General features: G+C 31.7%; 1 protein-coding gene across 1 annotated transcript in view; it reads left to right on the forward strand.

Moving 5' to 3' along the window:
* LOC134722737 (uncharacterized) overlaps positions 1-14,364 on the forward strand; it is a 31,232-nt gene extending 16,868 nt beyond the window's left edge. The window contains exons 6-14 of the mRNA XM_063586359.1: positions 120-331; positions 585-930; positions 3,111-3,257; positions 4,477-4,660; positions 5,538-5,722; positions 7,403-7,657; positions 10,228-10,267; positions 12,587-12,713; positions 14,139-14,364. Coding sequence (XP_063442429.1) covers positions 120-331; positions 585-930; positions 3,111-3,257; positions 4,477-4,660; positions 5,538-5,722; positions 7,403-7,657; positions 10,228-10,267; positions 12,587-12,713; positions 14,139-14,364 — 1,722 coding nt within the window. The remainder of the gene's footprint in view (positions 1-119; positions 332-584; positions 931-3,110; positions 3,258-4,476; positions 4,661-5,537; positions 5,723-7,402; positions 7,658-10,227; positions 10,268-12,586; positions 12,714-14,138) is intronic.
* Positions 14,365-14,588: the final 224 nt, after the last annotated feature.

Genomic DNA, 14,588 nt, shown 5'->3' on the forward strand with positions numbered 1-14,588 from the left:
TGCATCAACTTTTGTTAAGGGGTTTAAATGTAAAACACCTGGTCTAATTAGACGGAGAGAGATGTTAAATTTGTGTAGCTATCAAGCCAATAATAAAGAATTGTTTCTTTTTTTTTCAGGTGACTTTGTCGATCGGAACAACCGTTAGCTTTAGGGTAACTGGTAATTATATCAGTTATATTACTATAAAACCATCTGTTCTCGACCTTGGCAGTGCAGAGGGACTTTGTGGATACATAAGCAATGAAAACGGTAAATCAGACGATGATTTACGTAAAAGGAATGAAACAAATGCAACGTCATCTATAGAAGATTTTGCCAAATCATGGGAGTGAGTTTATTAATTCATTTTTTATATAAAAAAAAAATGAAAGTCTAGCATTCATACAAGAATTTGCATATATTCATAACACCTATATAAAACACATTCTTTGAATCTGTCAATATATAAAACCGTATAAATATATATTATCGTTGCGTTCTCTAACTATCTAGTTGTATACTTTTTGTTAAACAAAAATCAATTCTATGTACACAACAAGGTTGATATATATACATAACTATAAATTTATCTACATTTTCAGGGTAACAGGGACCAGTGAGTCCTTATTTGCAGATAACCCACCAGTTTTATCATATCAGAATAGTTTACAATCTTACTGCACATGTGCCAGTGAGGGTGGGCCTCAAGGAGGAATAACAGACAACAACTTTCTGCACTGCAACCTCTCTCAACCAATGGAAGCATGCTATGATGTTCAAACTAAGTTTTCTTTCGATACAAGATGTTCAGATGGCAATCGAAATAAAAGGTCAGCTGGTGATCCACTGCAAAGGGTGATAAGAAGCACAGATGATACGGATGATGTAATAGAGGTTACACCACTGACTATTTCAGAAGATGTTTTCGACGACTCAGTCCCTCTTGATGTATGACTGGCTGCATATAAAAAAAACCCACTAATGTCCGTTATAAGAAAACAGAAAATAAACAGAAAAATATGTCCCTCGTAGATCTGCATCGGGATTTAATAAAACAATCTGTAGATTGATTGTTAGTTTAATGTCCGATAATTTAATAATTGATAACACAGTAGGTTCTGAGAAGCAGAAGATATGAAAGAACGACAGACAGGTTACATTTAGGCTATCCCTGGGAATCTTTGTTTTGCAATTAGTTACAGGGAACTGGTACATTAAGACGAAGGATGTGAAATTTTAATTGACACTGCATCAGTTTGTTGGCATGGGGCAAAAATGTTGCCGTGGAACAGCTACTTACAAGCCCCGTAGATAGTTTTCTCTTCTTCAATTCTTCCTCCGTTTGTCCATTTCCTTTGAAACTCGTTTGATTTAAGTTCTTCATTGATTGGTTGAAGTTTGACATCAAATTTTCTTGCTTTCCTCTGAAATTTCGAATGTGACATCACGAAAAAAGGCGACCATACATGATGACGCGACGTAGACGGCTTAATGTCAAAGAACAGTGAATGTCACAAATTTTAGTAAGAATTGGCACATAACTTGGGCTAGTTAATTTATTTCTAAATATCGAAAAGTCACACATCTATTTCTTTTATTTCTGAAATATTCCTTTTAGATTTAAAAAAAAAAAAAGATTTTCATTTGTATAGGAAGCACATGAAATCGACGAAATAAGTCCATTAATTTACCTTACAGTTACAATTACAAATTTTCAATTTATCATGCTTCATATCTTTTCTTTAAAAACTATATGTTATCGTTTCATAAATTTCCGTTTCGATGTAAAAAAAAATAAGCATATGGTTACTGACTTCGTTTTTTGTGTATTAACTAATCTATTACCTTGTCTTTGGATAAAAAACGCGATATAGGGTCTACATCGAGATGAAGTTACGATAATTTCGACGTTTTTTTAGTATTCTTTCACTAAGTTCGTAACTTTGCTCGAAATATACCAATTCAATTCAATTCAATTCAATTCAAAGTTTTATTGTCATATAAACTTTACAGTTTGTGACATATAAAAAACAAATAAAGACAATAACTAAGTAACTCGATATATATATATATATATATATATATATATATACAAATTCAAGTAAATATTGAAGGGTCTCCTGTCCTCAGTTCCATTGACTTTTTTATAAAGGATCCTAGTGTATTCACTTGTATTGGTGCTGATGGGTTAAGTATATATATATAACTTTGTCATTGTCAGTGAGATTAGCAAATGAATTACTTTCTCTGTTAATGCAATTAAAATATTAATCTAATATTTGAATTATGAGAACAATTTATTAACAAATGTATCTCATCATCTAGTACTTTACATTTTTTGCAAAGTCTCTCTTCACGAGGAACTTTATGTACCGTAAAAACGGGAAACTATTTTACATTACTAAAACGTAAATATATATATATATATATCTTTGGAGTGAAAATTGGAAATTTGATATCATTTAAAGACAAAGTAAGAGCTATGTTCGCCGACTTTATGTGCTTCATATAGAAATGGTCACCTAAATTGAAAGAAATTCAATCAGATATATTTAAGGGGAAAAAGAGGTTTAGACCTCAGTTTCAATTTTCAGATTCAGTTTAACGTGCAAAAGGTGTATACATTTTTTTAAGAAAATCAGTGACATATATATAGCCCATTTAGTGTAACTTGACCTTAGAACTGTTAGCATATAGTATTAAAATCATCAGAGAAACAAATACCACCACTAAGACACGACTAAGTATCGTGCAATACATTATTTATCAACTCTAGACAGTTAAATTTTAAATATTTAAATGTCTCGGTGAGCCTCGTGTTTTAAAATTGAAAATTTAACTTTTCTCGAGTGTATAGATATCATACTTGTCATATCACTATAAAATTCCTGCCGTAAATAGTATGGAATTCAAATTATCTCATCTCATCCATATTTCAGCTATTTAAAAAAATGTTGACACTCCATCGTACCATGACTCGAGTTCATACGATTCTTTTAAGGGTTTCTCTTGATGGTATACAAGTTTAAAAAAAAAACGAAAAACTACCCTCAAAATTACTTTTTATTTTCAATATGCATAACATCATGTAAAGATTTTATACAACTTAGCTTTTTCGAATTTCAAAGGTACCGAAATGGAGAAATGGATGGACGTATGAACTTGCGGAGTCTACTTGTAAAGAGTATCTTAACGAAAGATTTCCACCTGATTTAAGTGAAATAACTGGAGAATATCCAGATGACTACATTGGAACCTGTATTGATGATATAAAGGTATTTATCGGTCGTCCCACGGTCTATATCACTCTGTTCAGCTCTTAATATTACTCCATATCATGTCTTTGTGATGTCAAATACGTTGACCCGGCCTTAATAACTTTGACCTGGACATATCAGCGACGTCATAATGTTTGAACCGACGTTAATAACTTTGACCCGAACTTATCAAGTCTTCTTTTGTTTGCTGGTGAAACAAAGAAAACACTTCTGAAACAAGCAAATATAGCCAGATAAATCGATTATCAGATTATCTGCATAATGATATTGTAAAATATCAGCTGCTTGGCATTATATGAAGGCTTTTTGATCTCGTTCGCTACACTCACTCGACAAAAAGCTTCATATTATGTCTCGCAGCTGATATTTTACGATATCAACATGCAGATAACCTGATAATCGGTACTTTTCATGCCCCGCATTTTATAGTTCCGATAGTCCGTCCCACATCATTTTAAATTTTAGTTTTATCATGTTTATGTACAAAATAATTATTTGCCTAATCTAGAGATTATATGCTGATATCGTAGTTCACTTAACGTGAAATTGTGAAAGTTTAAGCTAGGCATTGTGTATTGTTTTTTCTTATGTTATCTAGAACTGACAGCTAGTCATTTTATAAACCTTTTACAAGTTTATTTTGAGACATATTATTTTTCAGAGAATGGTGCCACAGTTATATATATGCATCTTCTAACATTAAAGAATCCATACAAACACATTGCTTTCTGTTATTCTTTGTTTGATATAGTATAACAGTTGCCTAGACATGTTTTGATAACAAACTGTTGTCTCTAATTCTTCAATTTAAGATAATATAATTTTTTTTCCCGAAAGAAAAATAGACAGTAGTATCAATAATGATGAATGGATTGATAAATGTAAAGGTCAAAAGGGAAATTTGTTCGTCATCTTTAGAACATTCCACTCTGCTATAAATTAATATCAAAAAGTTCAAATATGCAAGGCAAAATATTCTCGTTCCAAATACAACTGTCTGTAAGAAAACATCATAACCGGTTATATTCATAACACAAATTGGCAGTATTACCATGCAGTTGTTGTGTAAATTTTGTTGCCTAATTAAAACATATTGTGGATATTTTCATATATTTAATGATTCATCAACTCTTTCTTATTCAACACTTGCTTAAATGAAGGAAAATATGAAACATGTGTTTTGTATTAATTATTTTTTTATTTTTTGTACTTACAGGCTGCAAGGGATACATCTTTTATGTCTACAACTTTGGCCACCATGCTTACGTCCGCAAAAACAGAATTGGAAAGGAACCAAACTCTAAAGGAACAAACAACAGAAGACGGTAAAACTGTGCTTGAAAAACTCACAAGTCTACTGTGTTTAAACAACTGTAGTTCTAATGGGAACTGTATCAAAGGTACGTTACATATCAAACCGTAATAAATGATATTGTTAGTGTATACTTTATTTTTTTATCTGAGAGGTGGAAGTTGTATATGATTATGTATTTCTCCTCTGGATCAGATTCTAATTTCACCAAACATATTTTGTATTCCCAGAACTACTATCAAACTACCGGTTTCTGACGTTACTACAATTAGGGATTTGGGTTTATATGAGTGGAACAATATCAAATGTGTCCCGTGGGAAATATCTTCTTGTGTGTGCATCTCAGAATGGTAATGGAGCAGAGTGTTTTTTTTGGTGCAAAAAGTTCAGTAAAAAAATCAAATTACTGTACATTGTACTTGTAGTCACTTTGCTTTCGTTCTACCATGAAAAGCACTTTATTTATATAAGATGTTTTAGAAGAATTACACATAGACCTTGAAACAGTCGTTAACTAAATGCACATGGTCTATTCGTTCAGACACAAAATTCAACACATCATCTTTCATTAGAGAATCGTCTCGTTTTAGATTATCTAAGAGGCTACGGAATTGTTATTCCAGGCGTTGGGTTCAAAATTTGATATTTCGCTTTCAATATATATTGCAAAATGTTTTGATGGTTGCATTCAAATGCCTAATATGTTTCTATACTTATTAATAAGGTATTATAAAAATCAATGAATTTGTTTTAACGATGAGCATATGTTAAGTGTAAAATGTTTTGAGCGTTTTACTAAGCAAATGGCTTATAGAAGCATCCTTCAAGAAAATCGATGTACCATGATTTTCAGTCTCATATGGTTTATAACGATATTTTGAGGCGACGAAAGTGAAATGGTATTGTCAATTTGTTGTCCATTTAAGTTTTTTAAAACAAATTGACTTGTTTCTTTTTATAAACAGGTATATGCATTTGTGAATCCATGTTTGGTGGAGAGGATTGTTCCAAGTCAAGGACTACAGCACCTACCAACATAAGTGTACCTGAACTAGGATTATGTCAATCTAGAGCTAGATCATGTAAAAAGACTAACATTATGGGTCATTTTATGCCTCCTGATGTATGGTGCAACATTAAACATTTTGAGGTATTTTATAATTTGACGTTTGAATAATATTGACCACCATTAATCTAGGATGAATTTAATAAGTTTATTCCATAGAATATAACGTTCATTACGTAGATTCATTACATACAGTATGTGGATTTTATTAAATTCATTCCAATGAATATTTTATATTTTAAGATTTATTCTATTTCCTTTACTCAACTTTTCCCAATGGCACTAGTTCCCTCAAAACTAGCTCCTCTAGCATTGGGATATATCAGGAAAACGATTAAGACCTTTGAAATCAGTGCTTTATTGCTAAGATGTCTGAGGTATAACTATGGAATCCACTTTTATTTCAATAACGACCAATTCACCGAAAAGGACATTTGCCTCTGAAGTTGTAGACAATACATTCTGTGTTAATCAGAATGAAAAATTATTGGTTCAATATGGGCAACAGTATATCGAATGAAATATATGAAAACGCTTGGAAAAGGAAGATGTATATACATAATGCCACATGTAAGAATTGCTTCATAATAATCTCTATACCAAACAACGGTCAACTGCAATAAAGAAATGTATTAATCATAATTACAAACGTTTACATTTTATCAATTCTTTTAAATCAAAAGATTGCTAAACTACAGAAAACCCAGCGTAATCTTTAAAATCATACTTTAAAGACGGCATTCAATGTACCGACAGATGTCTGCCTGCTCGTCGTACAATCTAAAATTGATCTCAACATTATGAAAAATTGAAAAGATTAATTTCATTATTGCAATTCTAATTTTGAGAAGGAATTCAAATGAGTGGTGCAACTCTATTTTACCGCATCCAAGATCTGTTCTCTAGAGTTGTGGGATTTATTGCCGAATTTTCGTAAGGAATCCGTTTATGTCCGTATCTTGATCTCATTACTTTAAAATGTTGAGAACAATTTCGAGTACGATTAAAGAAAATTTGCATGTTTGCGTCATTTGAGAGGACTTTTTTAACAGCATGTATGCGCAGATCTGTTAGCAATGACAAAAAAAAATCAAAATTTTTATAAGTATACTGTATACATATATATATAAAGTAAATTTACAGATCTAACATTGTTTGGTTGATGTTCAGACGAGTTGTATATACATAATGTACACAGCCATGTATCACCATCATTGATGGCGATCCAATGGATACATCTGTTGTAGAGTTGTCACTGACTCAGACGTACTTATAAATATAATTATTTTCTGTGACTATATCTTACATTAATTTGTAGGATCCTTTACTATAGATAATTGAGCTGATCTGTAACAATAACATCTCCATGCCTTATATATCATGTACTGTAGTTCGCCGCTAGGTTAAAACTGACGAGGAAAGGAAACACACGGCCACTGAAAGCTTTATTATTTGTAGAGCCCATGTGGTCGTGTTGTCTAGCGGGACGGCTAGTTACGATATCACAGTAGCGTGGGTTTGAATCCAGGCGAGGGAAGAACAAAAAATTTGCGGAAGCAAATTTACAGATCTTACATTGTTGGGTTGATGTTTAGACGAGTTGTATATATATATATATATGACGTTATATGTGAAGTGTACACGATATAAAGAATCGAACTAACATGCAAGGCAATGTGTTGTCAAAATGTTTAAAAGTAAAATATTTTCTCAAAATCTTTATGCAGTACATTTCATTCAGTTGTTACTTTATCTGGTTTTCAGATCCTCGAAAATAACAGATCATATACAGGACCACCAACTATTTCGAAAGCAGTAATCAAACATTCTTACATGGTGTCGTGTGAGTTTGCAAATGCTAGACGAAAAAGATCAACGTCCAACGCAACGGTCTTTGCCGATGGTTATGATATTAAGTTATCCAATGATGGTTCCAATTATGGTGAAGTGGTCACTTTAATTGTGTATGACGATGAATGTTATTCCTGTGACACAGTTAACGTCACGTGTACTGCTATTGTAAGTTACTTTTTTCTTCTCGTCTGTCTTTTCATATCGCTAGCTTGAACCCTTTTGTGAATAAAACAATTATACCATTACTTTAGAATTGTATCCCTCGCTGAAAAACGTCATATCATTACTGTTAAGGTCAAGTTACAGTAAATGGGCTATGTCACAGACTTCAGTAAAATTTGGCATACAACTCTGGCTCGATGAACTTCAACTGAAAATCGAAAAAAATATTGCATTTATCTCAATTATCATTTGAAATATTACTGATTAAATTCTTACAAAATGGGTGAACATTTGTATAGAAAGCACATAAAATCGGCGAAAACCCTTCTAAAATTTGTCTTTAAATCGCCAAATCTCTAATTCTACTAAATATTTTTTTCTTAAAAAAACTATATGTTGTTGATACATAAACTTCCGTTATAATGATGCAGAATAAAGATAGGGTCACCGACTTCGTTTTTACGGTATACATCATTCAAAGTTGAGTTCTTTGTGAAAAAATCCAACAAAACGTCGACATAATCGTAACGTTATCGCGTTGCAGACCGTAAAACGTTGATTTTTGACGTGTTTCACTACCATCAAGGAAACAAATTGATTATTAGACAAAAAAAGAAGTCGGTGACCCTATGAACATTTTATATCATTAAAACAGAAATTTATGTGTCAACAATATATAGTTTTTTTAAGAAAAATCTATGGAGTAGAATTAGAGATTTGGCGATTTTAAGACAAATTTAAGAAGGTTTTTCACCGATTTTATGTGCTTTCTATACAAATATTCCCCACTATTGAAAGAAATCAATCTGCAATTTTTCAGATAATAAAAGAGATAAATGTATTATTTTTTCGATTTTCAGTTGTTGTTCAACGAGTCATGGTTGTATGCAAATTTTTAGCAAAAAATGCGACATAGCCCATTTACTGTTCCTTGACCTTAATTCTTTACCTAAAATTGAACATCTTTCTTCTCAAATTCATTGTTTAATTGTACGGGTTTAGTTTGTCCGTGGTCCCCAGGGTGACTTATACAACAAAAATAGTAATATGCAAATCTCAAGTTTGTCATAATGAATTATCTTATGATTAGAGCATCTGTTTTGCATTCCATGTCATATAAAAAAAAAAGCATCCACGTCCGGTTGAAGCTATGCTGTAAGTGTCACATTCCTTATAATTCAAAATATGCAGGTGCAGTAAAATGTGTACAGCAATTCTCAGACATGTCCGTAGTTTGTCAGTTACAAGGATATATTTTTTTCTATCGTCTTGCATTTACTCTCTTTGGCAGTCCATTTTTTACCTGTATCATGCTCGAAAAACATGTTTTGCCTTCTTGTTTGGGGTCAATGTTTAACTGTTCTCGTCTTGAAAATGTTCTAATTTGATGTCTTAACTATTGATCTTATATACTTAAAATTAAGGCGGTATTAACAATCATGCGTCGCACATTGATGGACAAAAGGTAGAATTTGTTCAATCTTTTCGAGAGAACAAATGGCATTAGTTGATGATTGATTTATTGATTGCTTTTTCACACCACTTTCAACACTTTTGGCAAATTCGTGACCCTTCAATTTTTATTTGTTGAGGAAGCCGATCAAAGTGAAAGCACTTGTCACGTGCAAGATTCGAATAAAACCCGAGTGTTTACATACTAGGTATACAGTAGTTGGAATAGTTATACCACTTGGCCACAGAGGCCAACGGAACAGATATCACATTTTGTCGATTTGCACCAAGCGATTGGCTATATTTGCATTTTTAAAGTGGAAAGGGATTAATATAAGTTGCACTTTAAAATAAATATGTTTAAACAAAAAATTGCATTTTTATGTGTATTTTCCGAACTTAAACGATATCAAATGCGTTGGTAAGAATTTCTTGGTATTTGTAAGCAATATTTAACCATAAATATATAAGGTGCAATTATTTGATTTTTGATTTTGATTGGCGACTTTAAGGTTTGAACTTTCCTCGGAACTCGGTATTTTTGATATCGTGAGAGGAACATGTAGAGGGGTAGTTGGTTAGCATTATTTTGCGGATATTCTACTAGATATTCATTTTTTTGTTTGCCATGCATTCAGTCTTTGATTTATTGTTTCAGTTTTTATCACAACTGTTATTGCATCTTGCTGATTGTTCATTTTCGTTCTGTCTTATGTACAATGTCATTTATTTTCAACTATTACCAAGTTAGGATATTCATTTTTAAACTCCGCCCTGATTGGTCGGGTTATTGTTGTCTCTTGGACATGGTTCTTCGACTATGTACTAGAACAACACATGCGGGTTTTTTTATTGATTTGTTTAATTTTTTCTCACAAGTGCCTTGACTTAGTTTAATAGCTGTAAACGTTAGGGTTTCTCAGTGTTGAGGAGTGTACAGTATAGTGTATTGATTTATTTGCAACAACTCAAATTTCTGTGTTATTTTATCTCGTATGGAGAGTTGTCTCATTGGCAATCATAGCAAATCTTCTTATTTTTATATTAAAGTCAGTGTGCTCAAATACAAATACATTTTTATTTTAAAGTCAGTGTGCTCAAATACAAATATTTTTTTAAAGGAAACGTGTCCTCTGACAAGAACTGAACAAACAGAATCAGGTATGTACATCTTATATGGCAGATATAACATGTGGAAGACAAGAAACTTTCTAATAGTTCTATTCAAATATTTTTTTTCAGCTTTCGATTAGCAAATTAAAATCATTTTGAAACGTATAAATATATTTACCAATTATTCTAAGGTTTTATAATGACATAACAACTGAAATCATTACACTGACAAAAGAGGAAATTCCAACGGTTCTTTGAAACCTGAAAAGAACTTAAGAATAGTTTTCCGAATCTGGAAAATTGCTCATTGGTAACAATGGAGGAGTCGATACATATAAAACACTTAACCAGAAAAAAAACTTGTCATGGTAAGGATCCAAAATAGCTGAAAAGATTCTGAAGTCATTTTTCCATTCGTTCAGTTTTCTAATATGGTCAAGTGTATAATTTCGATTCTTTTGGGAATTAACATTCTGCAATTTTGTTAATACGTGTTTGCTATACAGATGCCATCATCATTAATATACTTGTGGGGGATAACAACATTTGTTTTTAAAACAACCGGAAATCTGCTGGCTAGAAATATGTTTTATAGCGCTGGGTAACTTTGCTTTTTGAGTCTTTGATTTCTGAATTGTAGAAACCTTGAGCATTTAAAGATGCGTATACGAGTCTATACATATTGTAAAAAATGTGAAGTCTTAATCGAACTGTGTTTTGAAAAAAAAAAACACTACTAAGTTGTTGATATAATTGTCTGTTGCAGATCTTGTTTTTTTTTCATTTGTTCTTAAACCGTTTCTGTGTGTGATACATTTTAGTGTTGTGTCGTTGTTCTCCTCTTATATTTAATGTGTTTCCCTCGGTTTTATTTTGTTATATATCCGATTTTGTTTTTTGTCCATGGATTTATGAGTTTTGAACAGCGGTATACTACTGCTGCCTTTATTTCAATCTTACGAAACCAGGTTCCTAAATGTTTGTTCAAAATCTACTATTGAAATTAGAATGTTGTATATCAAGCAAATTAAAGATTCAATCTGTGAACGAGCACGAAATTCGTTCCTATTCAATTCTAAAAAAGAAATCAATTTTAGATGAATATTTATTAAATTCAGATATTTCAATCGTTTTACAAATTACTAAATTGTTGAATATGTTTCCATTAATCGTCTGATTTTGATTAATGTATATTGAAATGGTTATATTTATAAATTATTTTTTTACATCATTTTAAATTTTTGAAATACTATGGCTTTCCTACCTCAGGAATAGATTACCTTAGCTGTATTTGGCAAAAATTTTAGGAAATTTGATCAACAATGCTCTCCGACTTCGTACTTTATTATGTCGTTTTTACTTTTTTTGGATTCGAGCGTCATTCATGAGTCTTTTGTAGACGAAAAGCGCGTCTGGCGTATATACAATATTTAATCCTGGTATCTATGATGAGTTTATCTCCAATAAATCAGTATCCTCAAACAAATGAAAATCAATAATGATTGATCCAATACATCATTTAAGAACATTTACATGTATAGAATATAACTCACAAAATACAATTTCATGGACACAAAGCGAAAAAGTGATTAAAATAGTTAAAAATTTTGTGGTTGGTTGTTTCATGAGGATTATTACCGTTTCAATCATAATGTTATTGTTACTTTTTCTACTGTTTCACAATATATTGTTAAAAAAACCAACTCAAAAACTTGCCGGCAAACCCTCAATAGTCAAATGTGATTCCATTGAGAAAAATCCGTGCTTTGTTTTCACAAAACATTTTCCAAAATAATCGCAGGGTTTTCAATGAGCTATAGAATTGATACCTCACACTTACAAATTGCATACATCTTGTAAATTAGTCAGAATCTGATGTTCAGTCATTTAGAACCGTTAAGGCGTGACGTCGTGTATTTTGATAAATTGTATGATTTGATGTAAAACTAAATAAAATTGGTTCATTTAAAGACAAAATATATAGTTCACTTGTCGATGTGTTTTTTTATTTGCCATATGATTGAGGACTTCCGTTTTAAATTTTCCTCAAAGTTCAGTATTTTCTTGTGATTTTACTTTTTGCTAACATGCTGTATTTCTATTACGCAAGCTATATTGTCTCCATTAGACAACATCCACAATGCCCACGTAAAGATGTGCACAATTTGGTTAAAATTTTGTAACTGTTTTATCAGAGTAAGTTTTAGAGTATCGCACTATAAAATAACGAATACTCATCAGTTATTCAACATCTAATTGAAATCTCTTATCCAAAAAGAATTCTGTCTTTCTTGATAATTTCTTTTTCAGCAGCTTGAAAAATTAATCTCAATACGACTGACATCCTAACATGAAATTTATTTGTAGGAAAAGTACAGAATGAGGAAAACGATGATAACAATGTTGTATTACCTGTTAGTATTATAGCTGGACTTATTGTTCTTGCAGCGTTGATTGGGTTCATCGTTAACCAAATCAAACATAAAGATATCGGGTAAATAAAAGTATTAGTAGTGTTTTAATGGGATTTCATCAATGCTTACTGAGGTTACGAAATAGATAGACTGATGGTTTTCTGATGAAGGGAAATCGCAAAAAGTTCCTCGTTTGCACACATTATAAAGCCCTTCTGTTAGTTCACATGAGTATCACCAGCTCAGAAGTCATTGCTTCAGAACTAATATGTTTGAAATTCAATGTTGATATATAGATTTCACAACTGCAATAAAGGTATTACGATATTTCTCCACTCGAGACAGTTAAATTTTAAAATCTAAAGCGCGAGGCTTGCCGAGCTTTTTAAATAATTAGAATTTAACTGTTGAGAGCATGGAGAGTGGAGAGATATCGTAATACACGAGTTACAGTGGTGGAATCTGTTTCTCTTATGATTTTTATCCTCCCTATTCAAAGATTTGAGGAAAGTTGTGTACTTTTGATGTGACGTCATCAGGCATGGTCGCCTTTTTTCATGACGTCCTACAATAAAAATTAACGTCACAATTAACAAATTTTTCTCACATCGGTCGGGAAATGAGAAAACAGCACAAAATTTGAGAATATTTAATTTCGAGCTTTCAGTTTCTTAAAATAAACTATCATTTTATTCTTATACAGGGATAAATACTTAATCACATAAGTCTCCTTTAAGACAAAGTAAATGAATGTAAACATTTTCATCGACCTTCATAAGTTAGTGATTTCTCATAAGCAAATGCAATATACCCATGAGTCACTGCTAGGTGTAAAAATGAATATTCCATTAAGGCAGTTAAAAAACTAGTTTACAGTAAAACCTATAATAGATTAACCGGTTGTAGGTTTGTATTTCAATTATGACTGACAAATGAGGATAGCTTGACTAGGGTAGACAGTCTTAATTACAAAAGTCCACCTGTGTATTCCTATGTGAGTTGTTGCGAAAGTTGATTTTCTTCCATAAAATGTGGCTATTTTTTTTATTTAAAGTCAACATTCAGAAATGACATAACGTTTTTATTCATCCCACACATCCAAGCTGTTGATCCATGTCAGAGTTAGACTTTCAACCAAATGGGATAAATAAAAAAAACAGCTAGCAAAATATCAAAAAGAAAATATAGACCGACCAACAACAATGCTACAACAGTTTAGTGACATAAGTAAGTGTAATATACATCCGTGTTTCATAGTGAAAGAAATTCCTAATAATTTCAACATTTATTAGCTTTCTTGTTTGAATTGTTTCACTTTGTCATTTCGGAGCCTTTTATATTTGACTATATATATATGCGGTGTGGGCTTTGCTCATTATTGACTGTCATACGGTTACCTTTAGTTGTTAATGTCTTTGTCTGTTATAGAGAGTTGTCTCATTGGCAATCATACCACATCTTCTTTTTTTATATTTAATTGGACCTCAAATTGTTTTTTTCTTCAGGCACAGACAAATTAATACACTTGCGAAAGGAAAACAACCAGAAGATCTATTGTCATATGATTTGCCAACACAAAATATACCACCAAAATTGAACGAGTTAGATCGGATTCAAACTCCGCGTTTAACGAAGGAATATTCATCAGCATCGAGTTTTTCTGTCGAGATAAGTAGTGCTGAAAGAAGAACACCAGACCATTTATTTATGGTTGATAACAAATACAATTAGTTGTACATCAAGGAAGGTGAAATTTTATAAAAAATTTTTTTTTTTTTATTTGATGAATATCTTTTATAGTATCGTACAAACAAAATAGAGATAAAAGTATCTATGAGCATTTCAAAACGTTTGATGATGTGTGATTATTACATTGTAAAGAGCCCTGGAGTGAAAGGCAGATTCAATATCATGAAGTTTTTGTCTTCACATATTGTTAAACTAGATCAAACTTT

Source organism: Mytilus trossulus, chromosome 6 (assembly GCF_036588685.1).
Source record: "Mytilus trossulus isolate FHL-02 chromosome 6, PNRI_Mtr1.1.1.hap1, whole genome shotgun sequence".
Lineage (NCBI taxonomy): Eukaryota > Metazoa > Mollusca > Bivalvia > Mytilida > Mytilidae > Mytilus > Mytilus trossulus.